The sequence below is a fragment of the Phaethon aethereus genome (genome assembly GCF_964289735.1).
Source record: "Phaethon aethereus genome assembly, chromosome: 1".
NCBI classification, from domain to species: Eukaryota; Metazoa; Chordata; class Aves; order Phaethontiformes; family Phaethontidae; genus Phaethon; species Phaethon aethereus.
Window position 1 is genome coordinate 7,728,691 of NC_138575.1, and position 14,722 is coordinate 7,743,412.

At 49.5% G+C, this 14,722-nt stretch overlaps 1 protein-coding gene across 3 annotated transcripts in view; it reads right to left on the minus strand.

Moving 5' to 3' along the window:
* Window positions 1–542: 542 nt before the first annotated feature.
* FRMD4A (FERM domain containing 4A) overlaps window positions 543–14,722 on the minus strand; it is a gene marked incomplete at both ends in the record, with an annotated part of 383,792 nt that continues 369,612 nt past the window's right edge. For all 3 annotated transcript variants that reach the window (XM_082013889.1, XM_082013888.1, XM_082013887.1), the window contains 8 exons: window positions 543–612; window positions 2,373–2,469; window positions 4,980–5,839; window positions 7,645–7,809; window positions 8,239–8,476; window positions 8,970–9,026; window positions 10,230–10,458; window positions 13,621–13,743. In XM_082013889.1, the coding sequence (XP_081870015.1) occupies window positions 543–612; window positions 2,373–2,469; window positions 4,980–5,839; window positions 7,645–7,809; window positions 8,239–8,476; window positions 8,970–9,026; window positions 10,230–10,458; window positions 13,621–13,743 (1,839 nt within the window). The remainder of the gene's footprint in view (window positions 613–2,372; window positions 2,470–4,979; window positions 5,840–7,644; window positions 7,810–8,238; window positions 8,477–8,969; window positions 9,027–10,229; window positions 10,459–13,620; window positions 13,744–14,722) is intronic.

Consider the following 14,722-nt stretch of genomic DNA (forward strand, 5'->3'; position numbering starts at 1 on the left):
TCCTTGTTCCATGAAACCTCGCTGCTGCTGCTGCTCACAGCCTTTGCTTCACAGCTCTGCGCTGCGGTAGGGCAGGAGGAGAAAGGGGTGCCGGGGGCCGTGGCTGCAGCGCTGCCGGGAGCTCAGTCCCGGTCCCCCGAGGCCCCCATTTTCCCGGGCTCGCCTCCCTGCCGTGCTGCTCCCAGACTCTCCCTGCAGCACTTTGCCCACGCTGCTTTGAAATGTCCCCAGCCACGAATCTGTCGCTACCGCCTGCTCTCTGTGCCTGTTCAACCTCTGCACGAACGCAGAGCGGGCTGGCCCGAGCTCCTCTTTCACAGGGGAAAGTGGCACAGTTGCAAACTTGCTGAAAAGGCACTGAGAGGGCTTTGAGATGCTTTCAAGTTGTTCTTCCAAGAGCTGCAGGAAGCCTTGTTGCCAAACAAACAGGCACACAGTTAAAAGGGCTGCTCCTTGGGGTGGCACGATGCCCGTTATTCGCACTGTGGTCACGGACTATGAGGCAGAAGGGTGAAAGAACAAAACGTTCCCTTACTATACCTCTATTCATCAGTACTTTGGTGGGTTGGAGACTGAGACTCATCCATAGTGGGTGAGTTGTCTGTTGCTTCTCTGAACAAAGGAGAGCAAAAAAGGAGGAAAGAGGAGAGAGGAAATGTTAAAGAAAAGAAGTGACACAGACATTGTTATGAGCTTATTAATCCAGTGGGGAAACAAGTTCATGAATCATCTTTAGAAAAAGTTAGTGACACAAAAACATGTTGGGGAGAACTGTCAATCTTTTCAGTCGTGCTGGGAGGGCACATCCTGCTCCTGCAGTGGGGGAGTTGGTGTTGTGCCTCTGATGGCAAGCTTTATCTGCTCCTGCTGTATTTATACATACGCCTTGGGTGTTATGCTCAGGCATGAACTAAGTGCTGATTTGTCTCCAATTCTTTTTGCACTGGTTGTTGGTGCAGGGCCTAAGCTATAAATCTAGATAACTGCACTTTCACCAGCTGAGAATTTGTCTTGACACATTTTTGCTGAGAGAGACAGGGTGGCAGGAGTTTTCTTGAATGGAAAAATTAGAAAAGTTGGGATTTTCCAAACAGATTTCTCAGCTGGCTGCTCACCAGCTTTACTTATCATGATCATAGAGATATTTGGAGGAATTAAGATTGGGGTGGAGACTGAGACTAAGATTTTAGTCTAGACTCAAACCCTTAAGAGTGGAAATTTCAATGTACAGTCAAGATAGCTGCCATTTTACCTATCTTGCAATCCCTTGACTTCTTGTGAAATGGGACCAGGAAAATTCCCCTATTCTAACTCTGGAAGCACATGCAAAGACCATGTGAGGCTGGATGTCAGATGTGTGAATTTAAAATCCAAGGTGGGCCTAAGGGGGGTTGCGGTTCTCCTCATCTCCATTTTAAAGCGCAGTCACGAGCAGTGCTGGCGTAAAACCAGAGGTCAAACATGGTCATAGGTGACCAGAAGAAATTAAAGAGCATGAGATTTTCCAGTGGCTGCACAGTGAAATGTTTGCAAAGGTACTGCTCCCAATTCACAACTCAGGGGATCATACCTGTTTTCCTACTCTAGGGCCTATGGTAATTTGGAGGACTGTAGTCTGAAACCAATCTCACCAAACTCCATTTAGATGCAAAAGTCTGGGACATGCTGAGCCAGACGGGATCTGGAAATGATCTTTATTTCATGTGGCAGGACAGAATTACAGGAGATTGCTAAAGAATACCCATGGGAGCTTGTTTACTCCTGGAACTCCTTGCCTCACAAAGAAGTACCAAAGAACCCAATTACTATATTTACATGAGCAATGGCTACCTGCATGCAATGACTCACTCACTCTTTGGCAAAGCACGTTAAGTTAGTGGTAGCTGAAAAAAAGATGCATTTAATAGTCATTAAGACACATTGCTAGGGAAAACCTAGCAGGAGAATGTGGTTGCTGCACACACAAATATGGTAGGTACCTAACCTTGCCTTTACAGTGAAGACCTCCTTGGTCTGGACAGCCAGCATGATGGTTTATAAAAAGAGATGAACTATTTTGACTTATGGAAAATAGGAGGAAGGAGACTGTGCAAGCAGGAAGAACCCGCAAAGCTTCTTTCCCTGTGGATCCAGCACTGCTTGGAGCAGTGCTGCTGGGTGTGGACGGCACTGCCACAGCTTGGTCAGCCTAAACCAGAGCTCGACCGCTACGAGAGCACTGGTGGGAGGCTGGAAGAGCTCTGTGTGGGTGTAGGCTACGGAGCACCTGGAAAATGTTACCTGTACCTTGCCACTTTGCTTGTGTGTGTGGAGGTTTTTTTCACCGGCACTGAGCAAGGTGAATTCTCTAACCCGACCCCACAGACACTCACCCAGTCTGCCATGCCAGAATGTGGTGGGGGCTGCCCGGCGGCGTGGCTGCTAGTTCACTTGACGGTGTTGAACTCCTCTGGCTGTGAGGTAAGGCAGCTGAAAAACAACCAAAGGGTGGAGAAAAATAACCGGTGAGGTGAGGGCACAAGGGTCAGGGTGGTTCAAAAGCATCAGCTGGTCAGACCAGCAGAAACATGTCTGGCTGTGAGTAAACATAGCCTGGCAGTCAGACCTCGGAGCAGCCAGCCTGCTGCTGACACTGCTGCATGTCATGGGCCAGATCCATCCTCAGCTCTGCAGGAATCCTTTGTTTCAGCCCGGCCTCCAGCTGAATGCAACCTGGACTCTCCCGAGCCCTGCCTGGGACACTGCACCTCTGTCTCCCATCCTGAAAGCCGACCGGTTTTGCTGCTGCCTGGATGGGCAGGGCCTGGCTGCACATCTCCACAGGGCCTGAACTGGAGGAGCCCAGCCTGTCAGGCTCAGCCTCCTGCTCCAGGGGTGGTGGGAGATGCTCGGTGTCCCTAGGAGCCAGGGCTGGCAGTGGCAAGAGTCTGGACAAGTACACTGCTTCAAGGTGCAAAGGTGGAAAACAGCTCTGAAGATTTCAAAAGCTACAACTACCTTTCACTGTGCATCTGTGGTAAACTGAAGTTGGGCTTTGCTGACCCTACTACTGTGGGACCAGAAGGCGGCTTGTCGTACTTCAGTGAAGAGAGAAGCAAGCTGAACTAAAAATGTACCACTGGCACTGGTTCTTGGGGGAGTTTCCTTCATGAGGGTCTAGCTAAGAAATCCACCTGACTGATCTTTCCTACTCCTCAAGTCCATGCAGAGTTGACCCTCCAAATTTAATATATGCCTGCAAGTACGATCCTCTTTGGAGGACAACATGAAGTCCAATAGACCTATTGGCTAGGGCTAATCAGCTAAAATGATGGATGTTTCTACCTGGCATCCCCTTCTGTGCTGTTAAATTCTTTAGCTGCTGCCAAATGACACTTGAAGAGAAAACCAAATTTTAATCTGCTCCTTGGAGCTGACAGCCCCCGAGGTCAGTATGCTCCCACAGCTGTAATTGGGAGCTGACTCTGAACGCAAAATCAATCTATGCTGCCAACTGGTCATGACAAGCTGTGATTGCTGAGCATGCTTGCCACTGTGCTGCTCAGATATCCCATTTGAAGACCCAGCTGGGTGTGGGAACGGACTGATTGACAGCAGGTTTTAGGTGCTCTCTCACCAATCCCACCATTTTCCTTTCTAGATTACCTAACTGAACTGGTATGGTTTCTAAAGCTAAGCAAGGCAAAGCTTTCCAGTGTTCAAGTATTTTCTGTTGCTGGGTGGAACAGAAATGCCCATTAATCAAAGCAAGGAAGACAGATTTTTATACGGAGACACAGGATGGTTCCAGCAGCTACTCGATTGTGTCTTGGTCCACATCTGGGCCTCCTACAAGCATTGGCATCACACAGGAACCAGCCTCTTCTCGGGCAGCTGCTGGTGGCCCATGAGGAGCCTGCTGTCGAACCGCCCCTCTGACTCCACACTGGAGTCAGCAGCAACTACAGAGCCCCACTGGTGTCACTGTGGTGGTCACCGTGGCCTGGGCACCCTGCTGGGATGTCAGAAGGCCAACAGCCAGCACAGGTGGGCAATGCACTGGTCTGCTCGGGGAGGCCGTGAGGGCCTGTGGTGAGCAAGGCTGGGGCGATGGTGTCTCTGCCGCCAAGGCTGAGGCATGTGGAAGGGTGGGGAAGGCGCAAGCTCTGATTAACCAGCAATCCCGTCCACGTGGGCCTGGATTCAGGTTTTTTGCAAGTCCTTGATCTATCCAAACTGGCTTGTCCAGCGGTGACTGATGGCCAGTAAATATGTAACCTTGGACTGTTTCATAACACATAGTGGCCTCCTCAGTTTAATGAATTTGACTGTTTTCTTCCCATTTAATATTAACAGCACAGAGGAGTGCAAAGCTCTGTACATGACAGAGGGTCATAATGCTGCACAAACTTAAGCGCTCTGAATTACAGGATATTATCAGCAAAGCTACTGGAGCTGCATGGGAAAACTGAGTCTCAGCAGCGCACAAAGATGTCATCGCTCAAACATTTTTGTGGGGGGTGGTGGGGCTGGGATGCTCCTCACTTAACCTTTCTCATGCTTTTGGTGTTTCACTGAGGACGTGCATTCTCCTAGTCTGCGCTGAGCTCCCGCTTGCTTCATTGCTCCCCTTGCTGTGATTACTAAGAGTGACCCCCCACCGTGGTTTGTCCACATTCGGCCCCTAGCGCCATCACCCAAAGCTCAGCTGCACTCTGAGGAAAGACCTGGCAACAACGGGGCTTTGGTCCCTCTCTGTCTTTTTGAGCCCATCATCGCAAAGTCATGATTTCCATGGAAAAAAATTCTCACCCAATGAGTGTCTCAGGCAAGGCTCACCCTGCAGCGTTACGCCTACCAGCCTGGTGAGCAGCATGTGAAGGCCGGGTAACGTGCTATGGTCTGGCACTGCTGTCCATCCGGGGTGTAACGCCTGGTGTGAATCCGGGCTCTGTGAAGCCCCTGTCCCTCCCGCCCTTTTGCCCAGGCCTGGCTCTCACCTGACGTTGCTTTACACATCTGAGGCATTCTCGTGACCCGGCTGTGCGCCACAAAGGTGCTTTGCGAAGATGTGCTGTACTGGGAGCTGCTGTCCGAGGAGGTGGAGCTCGTGTGCGAGAGGCGGCTGTGCTCCTTGTGGGAGGCCGTGGACCGCTGGTACCAGAGCCGCAGCTCGTCCGACACGGCAGTCCTACCCGAGCCTTTCTCGTGGCCCTCCCTGCCCAGAGACGGAGTCCTTATGATTTGGGAGCGGGAGGGGGTGAGCCTGATGGTGTCCACCTCATCCCCGTGCCAGTTCTCTTTAAACATCCCCCCTGCTGTGTAGGAGTTGGAGGTTTTGAATTGTGCTTTCACGCTGTAGTGTCCCTCCTGGTCGTTCTCCAGGCTCCGCACCACCACGGGTGTGGAGCTGCCCTCGATGTACAGGGGATACTCTTTGATCCTGTACTGGGAGGAGGGTTGGCTCTGGCTGTGCAGGTAGACGCGGTGGTGCCCTGTCCCATTCCTCGCAGCCAGGTTGGGCATACTCCCTGAATTGGAAGAGACCAGGTTGCCCGCCGATTTGTGCCTTTGCCTCTGCCGCTCTCTGGCTTTCGACGGGGAGTCCTCTGCAAGGGTGGAGTAGTTGGGGTTCATCTGAGCAGGGTAGTAGTGCTCAGAGCTGGAATGGCTGGTGCAGGAAGAGCAGTCGTCCATGGGGTCAGAGCCGTTACTGCTACGAGTCCTTGGGGTGTAGAAATCAGGGCTCCCTGTCTCATTTTCTGAGCCGAGGAGCTTGCCTTGTGACTCCAAACTGGAGCTCCGGTGTCTAAAGTGCTGAGCTAAGCTGTGCAGTCTGGTTGGGCTGATGTCTACTGACCTGCAGATACCATGAAAAAAATCCAGGCTGGTAAGTCAACAGGACAAAGCACTCCCCATCCCCTTCTGCACACAAGGCCAGCTTCACAGGCAAGGGAATCTGAGGGCATTGAAAACTTGGACCGCTCCAGCACTGTGTGGGGCTGCTGCCTGCAGAGTAACCTGCTTCCCTGCTGCAGGGTTTGCCGCGATCAGGTCCTACTCCTGTTCCTCTCCAGTCTCCTTGGTGGTGGCATTCAGTCTGCAGCACCACATGGGACATAAACCCTTGACCAGCCCAATTCCTCTGTGGTTTGTCACCCTGGGAAAAACCCAGGCTGAAGGGCAAAACTTGGGGACCTCAAGCCCTGGCTTTGCTGGTGCAGCCCTGGGGCAGAGCTGTTTGAATCAGCACCATCCCTGTATTACCAGGTTCACCTTGCTCCAGTTCTGCAAAACCTGAGACCTTAGCCTCAAAGGTGGTGGGATTCCCTTGCAAGTGGCCCGTGAATGCCTGCACAGGTGCAATCCACCTGATTTGAGACAGACAGACAGACTGCCCATACTTAGCCCAGAATGCAGTGATTTCTCCACTGGCCACTGAAAAAGTCACCTCTGTGAAGCAGCTAGGTTTTACCAGGGCCCAGCCGTGGGTAGCACGTGTAAGACTGTCAGCGGGTGACAGCCCTTCAGGTCACCACCCTGAATCTCAAGTTTACAAGGCTCGATTCACAGCCTAGACTGGGTGGTCTCTATTCACCCCGGCTGCTTGGAGAGCTTCAGCCACCCGTTCAAGGAGCCAGGAACACCCCGTGACGAGTCACACACCCGCATGATGGATGGCCAAGGCCAGGGCACACAGCTCATGAATGAGCCCCAGACTGAGCAATGGTTGTTTTCAAACACCCAAATGGCCTCTACCCGGTCAAGGGCACTTCTCAAGCCCTGTGCCAGGCTCGTTTCTCACACAGCTTGGCTCCAGTGTTAACAAACATTGCGCTCTTGAAAGGTACTTTCAGCCAAAAACTTTTAACAAAGGGCCTTAATGCCTTGTATCATCTCTGCCCAAGTCTGAAGTGTTGGCATGACTCTTGATTTATGCCACGTTAAATGATGTTAGCACTACCCCTCAGGGCAGGATACACAGCTTTGGCTCAGCTCTGGTTCTCCCAGTGTCCATGGAGTTTGCCATGAGAGCAAAATAGCAATGAAGCTGAATGGTTTGCAGAAAACCTGCTGCAAACTGGAGCCAAATTGGACCACACACATCAAATCACCTTACACACTTCATCTCTTTCCTGTCAACCTTGGGCTTATTCCACTGCCACCTGGATTCTTGGGTAGATTGCTTTGTACAGGCTCTCTCCCCTCATACGATCACATACACGCAAATATTTTATCTATGAGAGAGAATTAACACTACCCAGCATTTTGTATCAGACAGGAAACACCATTCTATCTCCAGGTGGATCCGTGGAGAAATTTACTGCAGAATTTAGCAGTAGCACCACACCCCTTTTAAAAGTGGTGTGAGGTTTGTAGTGTCTATAAGCAGTCCCTGAGTTGAAAGGTCCCATCGGAAGAAAAGCTTGATTACTTTGAGGGGCAGATGAAAGGCAGGATCACATTTATCTGAAATGATCTCAGGATCTCAGTGCAGGAGAGATTCCCTACTGGCAACAATACTTGAGCTTCTGATGTGAATAGGACTGGTTTATGTCCGTTCCTGAACTGGGAATTAATTCATATCCTGGGGGAAGGATAAAGCAAAGAATATTTATTTCAGGGTAAGCAAGGTGAGACTGTTGTGGAGCTGGGAGGACTTACCGTGTGGAGTGGACGTAGTGCGGACTGCGTACCCGTAGGTCCGGTGTCGATGGCATGCTGGACTGGGAGTTCCAGTGGGGAAGGCTCCGGATGGGGCTGTTCTGCAGTGAGCTGCTCCCTCCTGCCTCGGCACAGCTCCCGGTGCTGGGGAACCGCTTGTGACTGCTGCAGATCAAACACTCTGCTTCAGTGCCCGGGCAGGAATTTGGGGAAGGGGCTTCCACACCTCTTTCCCGATCTCAAGCATGTGCCTGTGATCTCAGGGGGATGAGTGGGAGCTGGGTCAGCTGCTGCTCTGGGTTGCATCCCAGAGCTTGTGCTTCTGCAGCAGCCAGAGGTCAAAGCAAAGCCCCATCAAAGCCCTCAGATGATCCACCATCATCCTACCTTTTTCAATGTTTTTTAAAATATCATTGAGATACCAAGCACCAGTCATGTGAGTGCGGCCTACTTTTTATGACATGCCTATTGGCCAAAACACCTAAAGTCTCCTTTTGTTAAGGGATGGCTTTGTAAATTTTGAAAGGGCTCACACCTATCCCTCCTGAAAACAGAGGATGTCTGTGTGATTGGGCTTCAAGGTAGCTGGCTCACCTGGAATGACTGTGTGAGGAGCGTTTCTTCACCTTCTCATAGGGTTCATCCAAGGATGACTCGCTCCACATCTTGGGTTTGATGGGTGACTTGTCATAGTCATTGCGGTGGTAATGCATTTGGCGGAGGCCTTCCAATGACTGTGGAGGAGGTGGCCTGTTGTGCAAGGGTGGCCGGGGAGGGAGTCCTTTGTGTGGGGACTGGAGAGGGGATATTGTGCTGGTGACCTGACAATCCTCTGTGAAGAGAAGAAGGGAGAGTGGTGATGGCTGTGTGACACCTCCAATGGCAGCACAATTCTGGGGGACACCATCACACCTTCAGAGCCTCCTTCCTTACCCTGCTTCCCCTGGTTGTGTTCAGGAGCAACATGAAGACCCGACTTTCAGAAGTACGCTGGCTGACATTCCCATTTTATGAGGGAATGGCCAGCAAGAGTGGTCATGCATTAAAACAACTGAAACCTTAAGAGAAAATAAGGGGCCATTCTGGGACTGTCTTTTGAAAGAATTCAGAGCTGTAACCACGGCAGTACTCACTGCTCCAGGCCTGATGTCTGACTACAAGTTAGAGTCAGGGGAAACCACTCTCAGTCTGGAGTGTTTTTGGTACTGGGAATTTTGGGTGGATTACTACACAGAACAGTTCTTCCATTTTGAGTGTCAATCAGGAGTTCACACATCCTTCCCCGTTTCCTTCCTGCCCTCTAGAACATATAGCAGCCAACATACCATCCTCGAGAACAAGGGCATCCGAGAGGGAGCTGTCTTCACTGGCAATGTTTCCTTCTGAGGGGAAGAAAATACAAAGATGGTCAGATGGTCCTGAGAATTACAGTGACTGCTGAACTGCATCGTGATCTTCGTCCACTCAGTCTTAGCCTTAAGCAGTCATCCACATCTTCCTCCTCACATCGCTGAGGGGCAAGATTCCTATAAACAACTGACTCAGCTCAGTCTCAGAGGGCAGAGCTGCAGGCCAGGTCTCTCACTAGCAGGCTGCCTTTCAAAGAGCTGCTAACTCTTCTCAATTAACGGGGATTAAGACTGAGTCACAACTGAGAGCTGAGATCCCCAGAGAATGCAAAATGGCATGGTGCCATTTAGCGAGATTTGTATCTCGGGCCTTAAGGACTCTGGGTTTGATCTCTGCCTTCTTAAAATGATCATCCTGTTGCTAACTAAAGGCCCACACTAGGTACCAGTTTTGTGTAATTCAGGGAGATACTTTCTGAGCGTCCTCTGTAGCAGCAGAAGCTCTCACATCCTTGGCATGCACAAGTCTGTGCTGCCTCCTCTATCCCATGTCAACATGGCTGTCTGTTATCCCTGACTGCGGTGCAACTTGGTACCCAGGTCACAACTACAGCAGCTCTAATCTCAGTTCCTGCTACAAAGGCACAGAGAAAAGCTCTGCAAGTCAAAGGGAAAGGGCAAAATCAGCAAGGGAGAAAGAACCACAGCAGAAAGTTAATGGATTTCATGAAAAACCAATCAACAAGCCAGTAAACCATAAAGTGCTCTGAGAATTACATTGTAAAAAAATAAAAAGAAAAAAAGCATTTGAACACAGCAATGACACTGCTACCACTTTGATTTTACAGATGCCTTTCAGCTAGAGAGCTCACCCCAATCTACTAACATTAATTACACTTGTACAGCACCACTCTGGAGGAGACGTTAACAGAGTGATTTTATAGGTGAACAAAGGAGTCACGGTCTGCTTTCCTGACATGCTTATAATCTACAGCGCGACACTGCTTCTTGTGCTGTGAACCAGCACATCGCTAATGCATGGCACACAGCCCAAACACCCCCTGACAGCATGCCGGTACGGGAAGGGACAATCCAACTGCCAGCACCCGTGGAGTCAGGAGAGGGAAGAGGTGAGAGGGAAAATTTGTGCCTCAAGCCATGAGTTCAAGGCAAGAATTTTGCTCCCTGCCCTCCACAGACCCTTTGGCGATGCCATGGGCACTGAGCTCCACTTACCGTCTATGATCAGGGAGGCTCTCTGGGTTGGCTTCTTTCCAGATTTGATGCGATACTCATTGATGGCGTTTTCAATCTCCTGCAGTTTCTTCAGTGCGTTCAGGTAGGACGTCTTCCTCTGTTTCTTCAGCTTTTTGCTGACGTTTGGGTCGCTTGCCAGGCGCCGGGCAGCCTCCGTGATCTGGGATTGAATGGCAAACTCCCTCTCCAGGCGCTCCAGCTCTGCCTCCTGGGGAAAGGCAAGTGGATTCTGGCTACCACCAAACTCTCCTTGCCCAGCTATGGGGAAGCTCCCCCTGAACCTGGCCAGTGTCCTCCAATCAAGGCTCTCCATCAACAAAGCATCCATGGTCATGATGCTTCCCCCATCTCAGGGCCTCTCTGAGCATACCCATCTCACCTTTATCTGCTCGCACGAGTGCCTGGGAGCACAGCTGATGGATGGGATGACCCATACAAGCAGGACACGTGTGCTCCAGCCCTAACCCTGCTGTGCTGTTTGGTGTTTCATGCAGTTCAATATAGCCTAGTTCAAAAGTGCTCTACTGCTGACACATTCATCCTTTTACACCCATCTCATGGGTTACACCTGCCTCCAACCCACTCCTTCTCCCTGTTTCCTATCTTCATATTTGGGCCCCATTTGATATCAGTGCTATGTATGGATGCAAAACCACAGCTTTAACCTTCTTGATGGATTTGCTTGGCACCCACCAAACTCTTTGGGGTAAAAAAGCCAATGATGGGCTAATTCCTCCGTGGCGTATGGCCGTCAAAATCCAGGGGAGAGTATGTGCTGAAGTAATTGTGGTCTGCTGCAACTGATTACGCCAGAAAATTGTCTCCTTGAGTTACAAGCCAGGAGGGTGATTTCAGAGCGAGCAGTGCAAAACAGCAAGCTTTCTGTATTCCAGAAAACACTAGTGTCTCCAACATTAGCTCTTGCAGGATCTCAGCTGAGTTTTTAAATGCAGCCAAGTGTATCCTGAGAGCTACCTACCGATTTTTAGTTATCCTCAAAAGTCAAGGGATTTAGGCCAATTTATGCCAATGCAGAAGCTGATATAGAGCTTCCCAGTCTGCACCGGGACCCCAAGCTGTGAGGTACTTGCTAACCTGCAATGAATCTCGCTACCTTCCCCAGCTCGGTGGAGTTTTTGGTGTTAGTCTGCTAGAAAGGGGAACACAGTAAATTGAAAATTAGGGAAAAAAATGATGAGGTTTTTTACTTCTAGTGAATGGTGGGAATTCAGATCACAAGCACTGACAGACATATTCTGTGATTCTGTGATTCTGTGATTCACGGAGATCCCCGTTATGCAAATTCAAATCCTTTCTCTTCGTTTAGCAGCATTGTATGCTGCAAGAGCTGATGCTGTGGGAATTAATCAGACTGAAGTCACTCTCTGAAGTTTGATTTCTGGGCTTCTGGCTTAAAAAGGATCCCTTTGCTGTCAGTGGTGAGTCAGCATTGCCTTAAATCTATAATTATCATTCCCCTCACTTTACTGAAGACTGAACCCACCCCCTATCTTTTTAAGAGATCCCTTTTTGCTTTGAAGAGTTCATAAGCTCTATCAGCACCAAACTAATTAAAAGTGAATTTGACACCACGGAGTTTTAAGGCCTGGAAGCTGGTTCACTGCCTCTGGCAAAATCCTTCCCAGAGTCAGGAATTATGGACGAGGTAGAGGCGATTACCAAAAAATACAACAGGACCCTTCCTTGCAAGTCTTGCTCTGACAAAGCTCTTACTAAAGGTGCAGAGAGTTTGATGTGAGCTGTCATTTCAGACCATCACAGATTCAGTTCTAAATAATTTAGTGTATCTTAGAAAAAACACATTCATTTTCTTTCTGGCCATAATTGTCTATCTTCTTCTAGTGAGGCCCCTATAAATAAAGCCTCAGAAAATGAGGGCTATTATCTGCCTTCAGATGGAAGTGCCTTGTTTCAGGTCCTTGTCACAGTTGGTAGTATCAGTCCTGGATTTACAGGACTATTACACCTTTTGTTTTGAGTTTGTAGTGTTGCTGAAAAGCGCATGAAAATCATTGCTGACCCCTCTAAATGCTCTCCAAATAAACGCAGCTCAACATCATTCTTCGAGAACAGAAATTTATGGTTTTCAACACAGTGTTACAGTTTGACAGATGAAAAGGGAACTAAAGAAAAGCTGAGTCAGCATGTTTGGATTGCTGATGCCAAAAGGCAGAGTGCCTGCAATGGGTAGGAGCTGCTTTACCTTCACACTCTTCCCACCTAACTCTGCCACTGGAGTAAGAAGATTCCTCACCCTCTAGCACCAAAAGCTGCCTTGTAGCAGTAAGATCTGGGAAGCTGGAGATCAGGTTATAACTGAGCAGCCAACAGACCGCAGGGATTCTAGGAGTAACTCAGCTAAGCCGTGCTTCCCTTTGAAAAGCTTAATTAGATGTGCGAGTTCATGAATATTTGACTTCAGTGGAATTCCTCTCTCAGGCTCCATTGAGAACAAAACTAAAGAGCTACAGCTGTTTATTTTTCCGCAGAAGGAAAATGCCAACAAAACGACAAACAGTTAATTCCCTGGCTGAACGGAGCCTTAAACCACACAGTCACACCAGCTTCAGTCTCTCCTCTTTCTTACAAAAATAAAAAGGAAACTCAAGATTGGAATATACACAAGTGTCTTGAGACAAATGCGTCTCTGCAGACAATAGCTTTTCTGTGAATCCGGTCCCGCCTTACAGCTGCTGCAGGCCTGTTTTCACAGCCACGGTTCAGGGCACTGACCCAGCACATTGTGGGAGCAAGGGAAGAGAACAAACACTCCCTGGCAAACTTAGAAAAACACAATTCCAGCTCCCCATAGGTAGGGATGAAGGCTCTTTTGTTTAAGGACTGGGGAGCAAAATGCTTTCATCTTGCTATTGCAGGGCTACGATGGATAATTGTGATGCTTTTCTCCTTGTTAGGGGAGATCTGAATTCGGATTGCTACTGAAGCGGAAAGCAAGTGGCTGTTGGCAATAACAACACAGGGCAGCAGCAGAGCTCAGATAGCTCAGGGGTGTCCTGATGTCCTCCCAACTCACACAAGTCTCTGCACTTGGTCACCAGAGCACTTGGACTGTCATGGTCCAGTTGGTCACCCTGGCTATTTCTGTTACCTCTAGCAAAGTCAGGGCTGAACTTCGAGGGTTTAACCTTTACTCTGAGTCTGAACTAAGGGCACTAGCTCTCTCGCTGCTTCCCTGTTCTGATGGATGTTAAAAATAGGCACCATGACCAACTACAGTCATTTAAAGCAAAAATGACTGTAAGACTGATGGTTCCTATGTGACGCACGCTGGATGTCTTAGAGACCTGAGGTGGGGATGTGGGGCTGGAAGGGAAGGGCCCAGCCTCACCTCTCCCTTAGGCAGGATCTTCTGCTCATCCAGTTTAAAGGCAGTTCCTATTCTTCTCCTTACAATAGGTGGCTCCTCCCCAGGATCTAGGGGGTATTCTCGTGGCAGCTTTCCTGTGAGCTCCTGGAAGGAGAAAACACTGTTAGTGATCTGGGAAATCCTGCAGCAGAGCAAAGCACAACACCGCTCTTGAACAGTGACTGTAAAATGACAGGCATTCGTTAACAACATATCCAGTTCAGCCAGCAGATAAACGCGCAGGAGAGCACCCAGCTCTGCAAACTCGACCCAGGATCTAGCATTGAGGGTGGGGAACTTTTCTTTAACCTGTGCGTCAATACATATTTTAGTGGCCTGCCCAGAGTAGGTCTGTAGGGGGTGCCCATCCCTAGGGCGTTGGGGCCTGAGGCTGAGCAGACTGCAGCACACATGCTTTCATCTCTGCTGCAGGGTGAGCAGGAAAGAGCTGTTATCTGCTGAGAGAGGTGTGAGCAGATCCAAGAGCCTTCACGCAGGATGCAGGTCTGCTGAGTCAGAAAGCCCCACTAGCAACAGCCGTGCAGGTTATGACTGGCACAGAAAAACATTCCCACCTGATTCATGATGTGTCTGAGAGGAATGCAGTGAAAATGGTCACTAAAAGCAGTGCCTGGTACCTCATTACCTATCTGATAACACTTCATGTATTAGAGCCCCTTCCAAGCCCCAGTGATGTCATGGGCAGCTTTGGGGCAATATTAGATGATACTTTGTCAGACTGATGGGGTTATTTGCAAAGATTTGTTCGAAATCTGAAGGAAACCCCACAGAACTGAGGAATATCTGGAACACAGGAAGCAGCAAGGGCCAATACTGATGTTAATACTGTGGGGTTTTTCCCCTGGACTACATAATACAGCCACACATATCTGAATTGAAGGCATTCAAATGCCTACAGAAAAAGGCAGGAGCCTCACTACGAGCACAGCCCGACTCCTTGTACTCAAAAATCTCCCCATGAAGGACAAAAGGCTTTTGTGCTCCTTAGCATCAGCCTTGAGAGGATCCAGCTGGCAGAGTAACCTAAATCATCTGAATCCCAAAGAACAGCAGCTGACCTTAA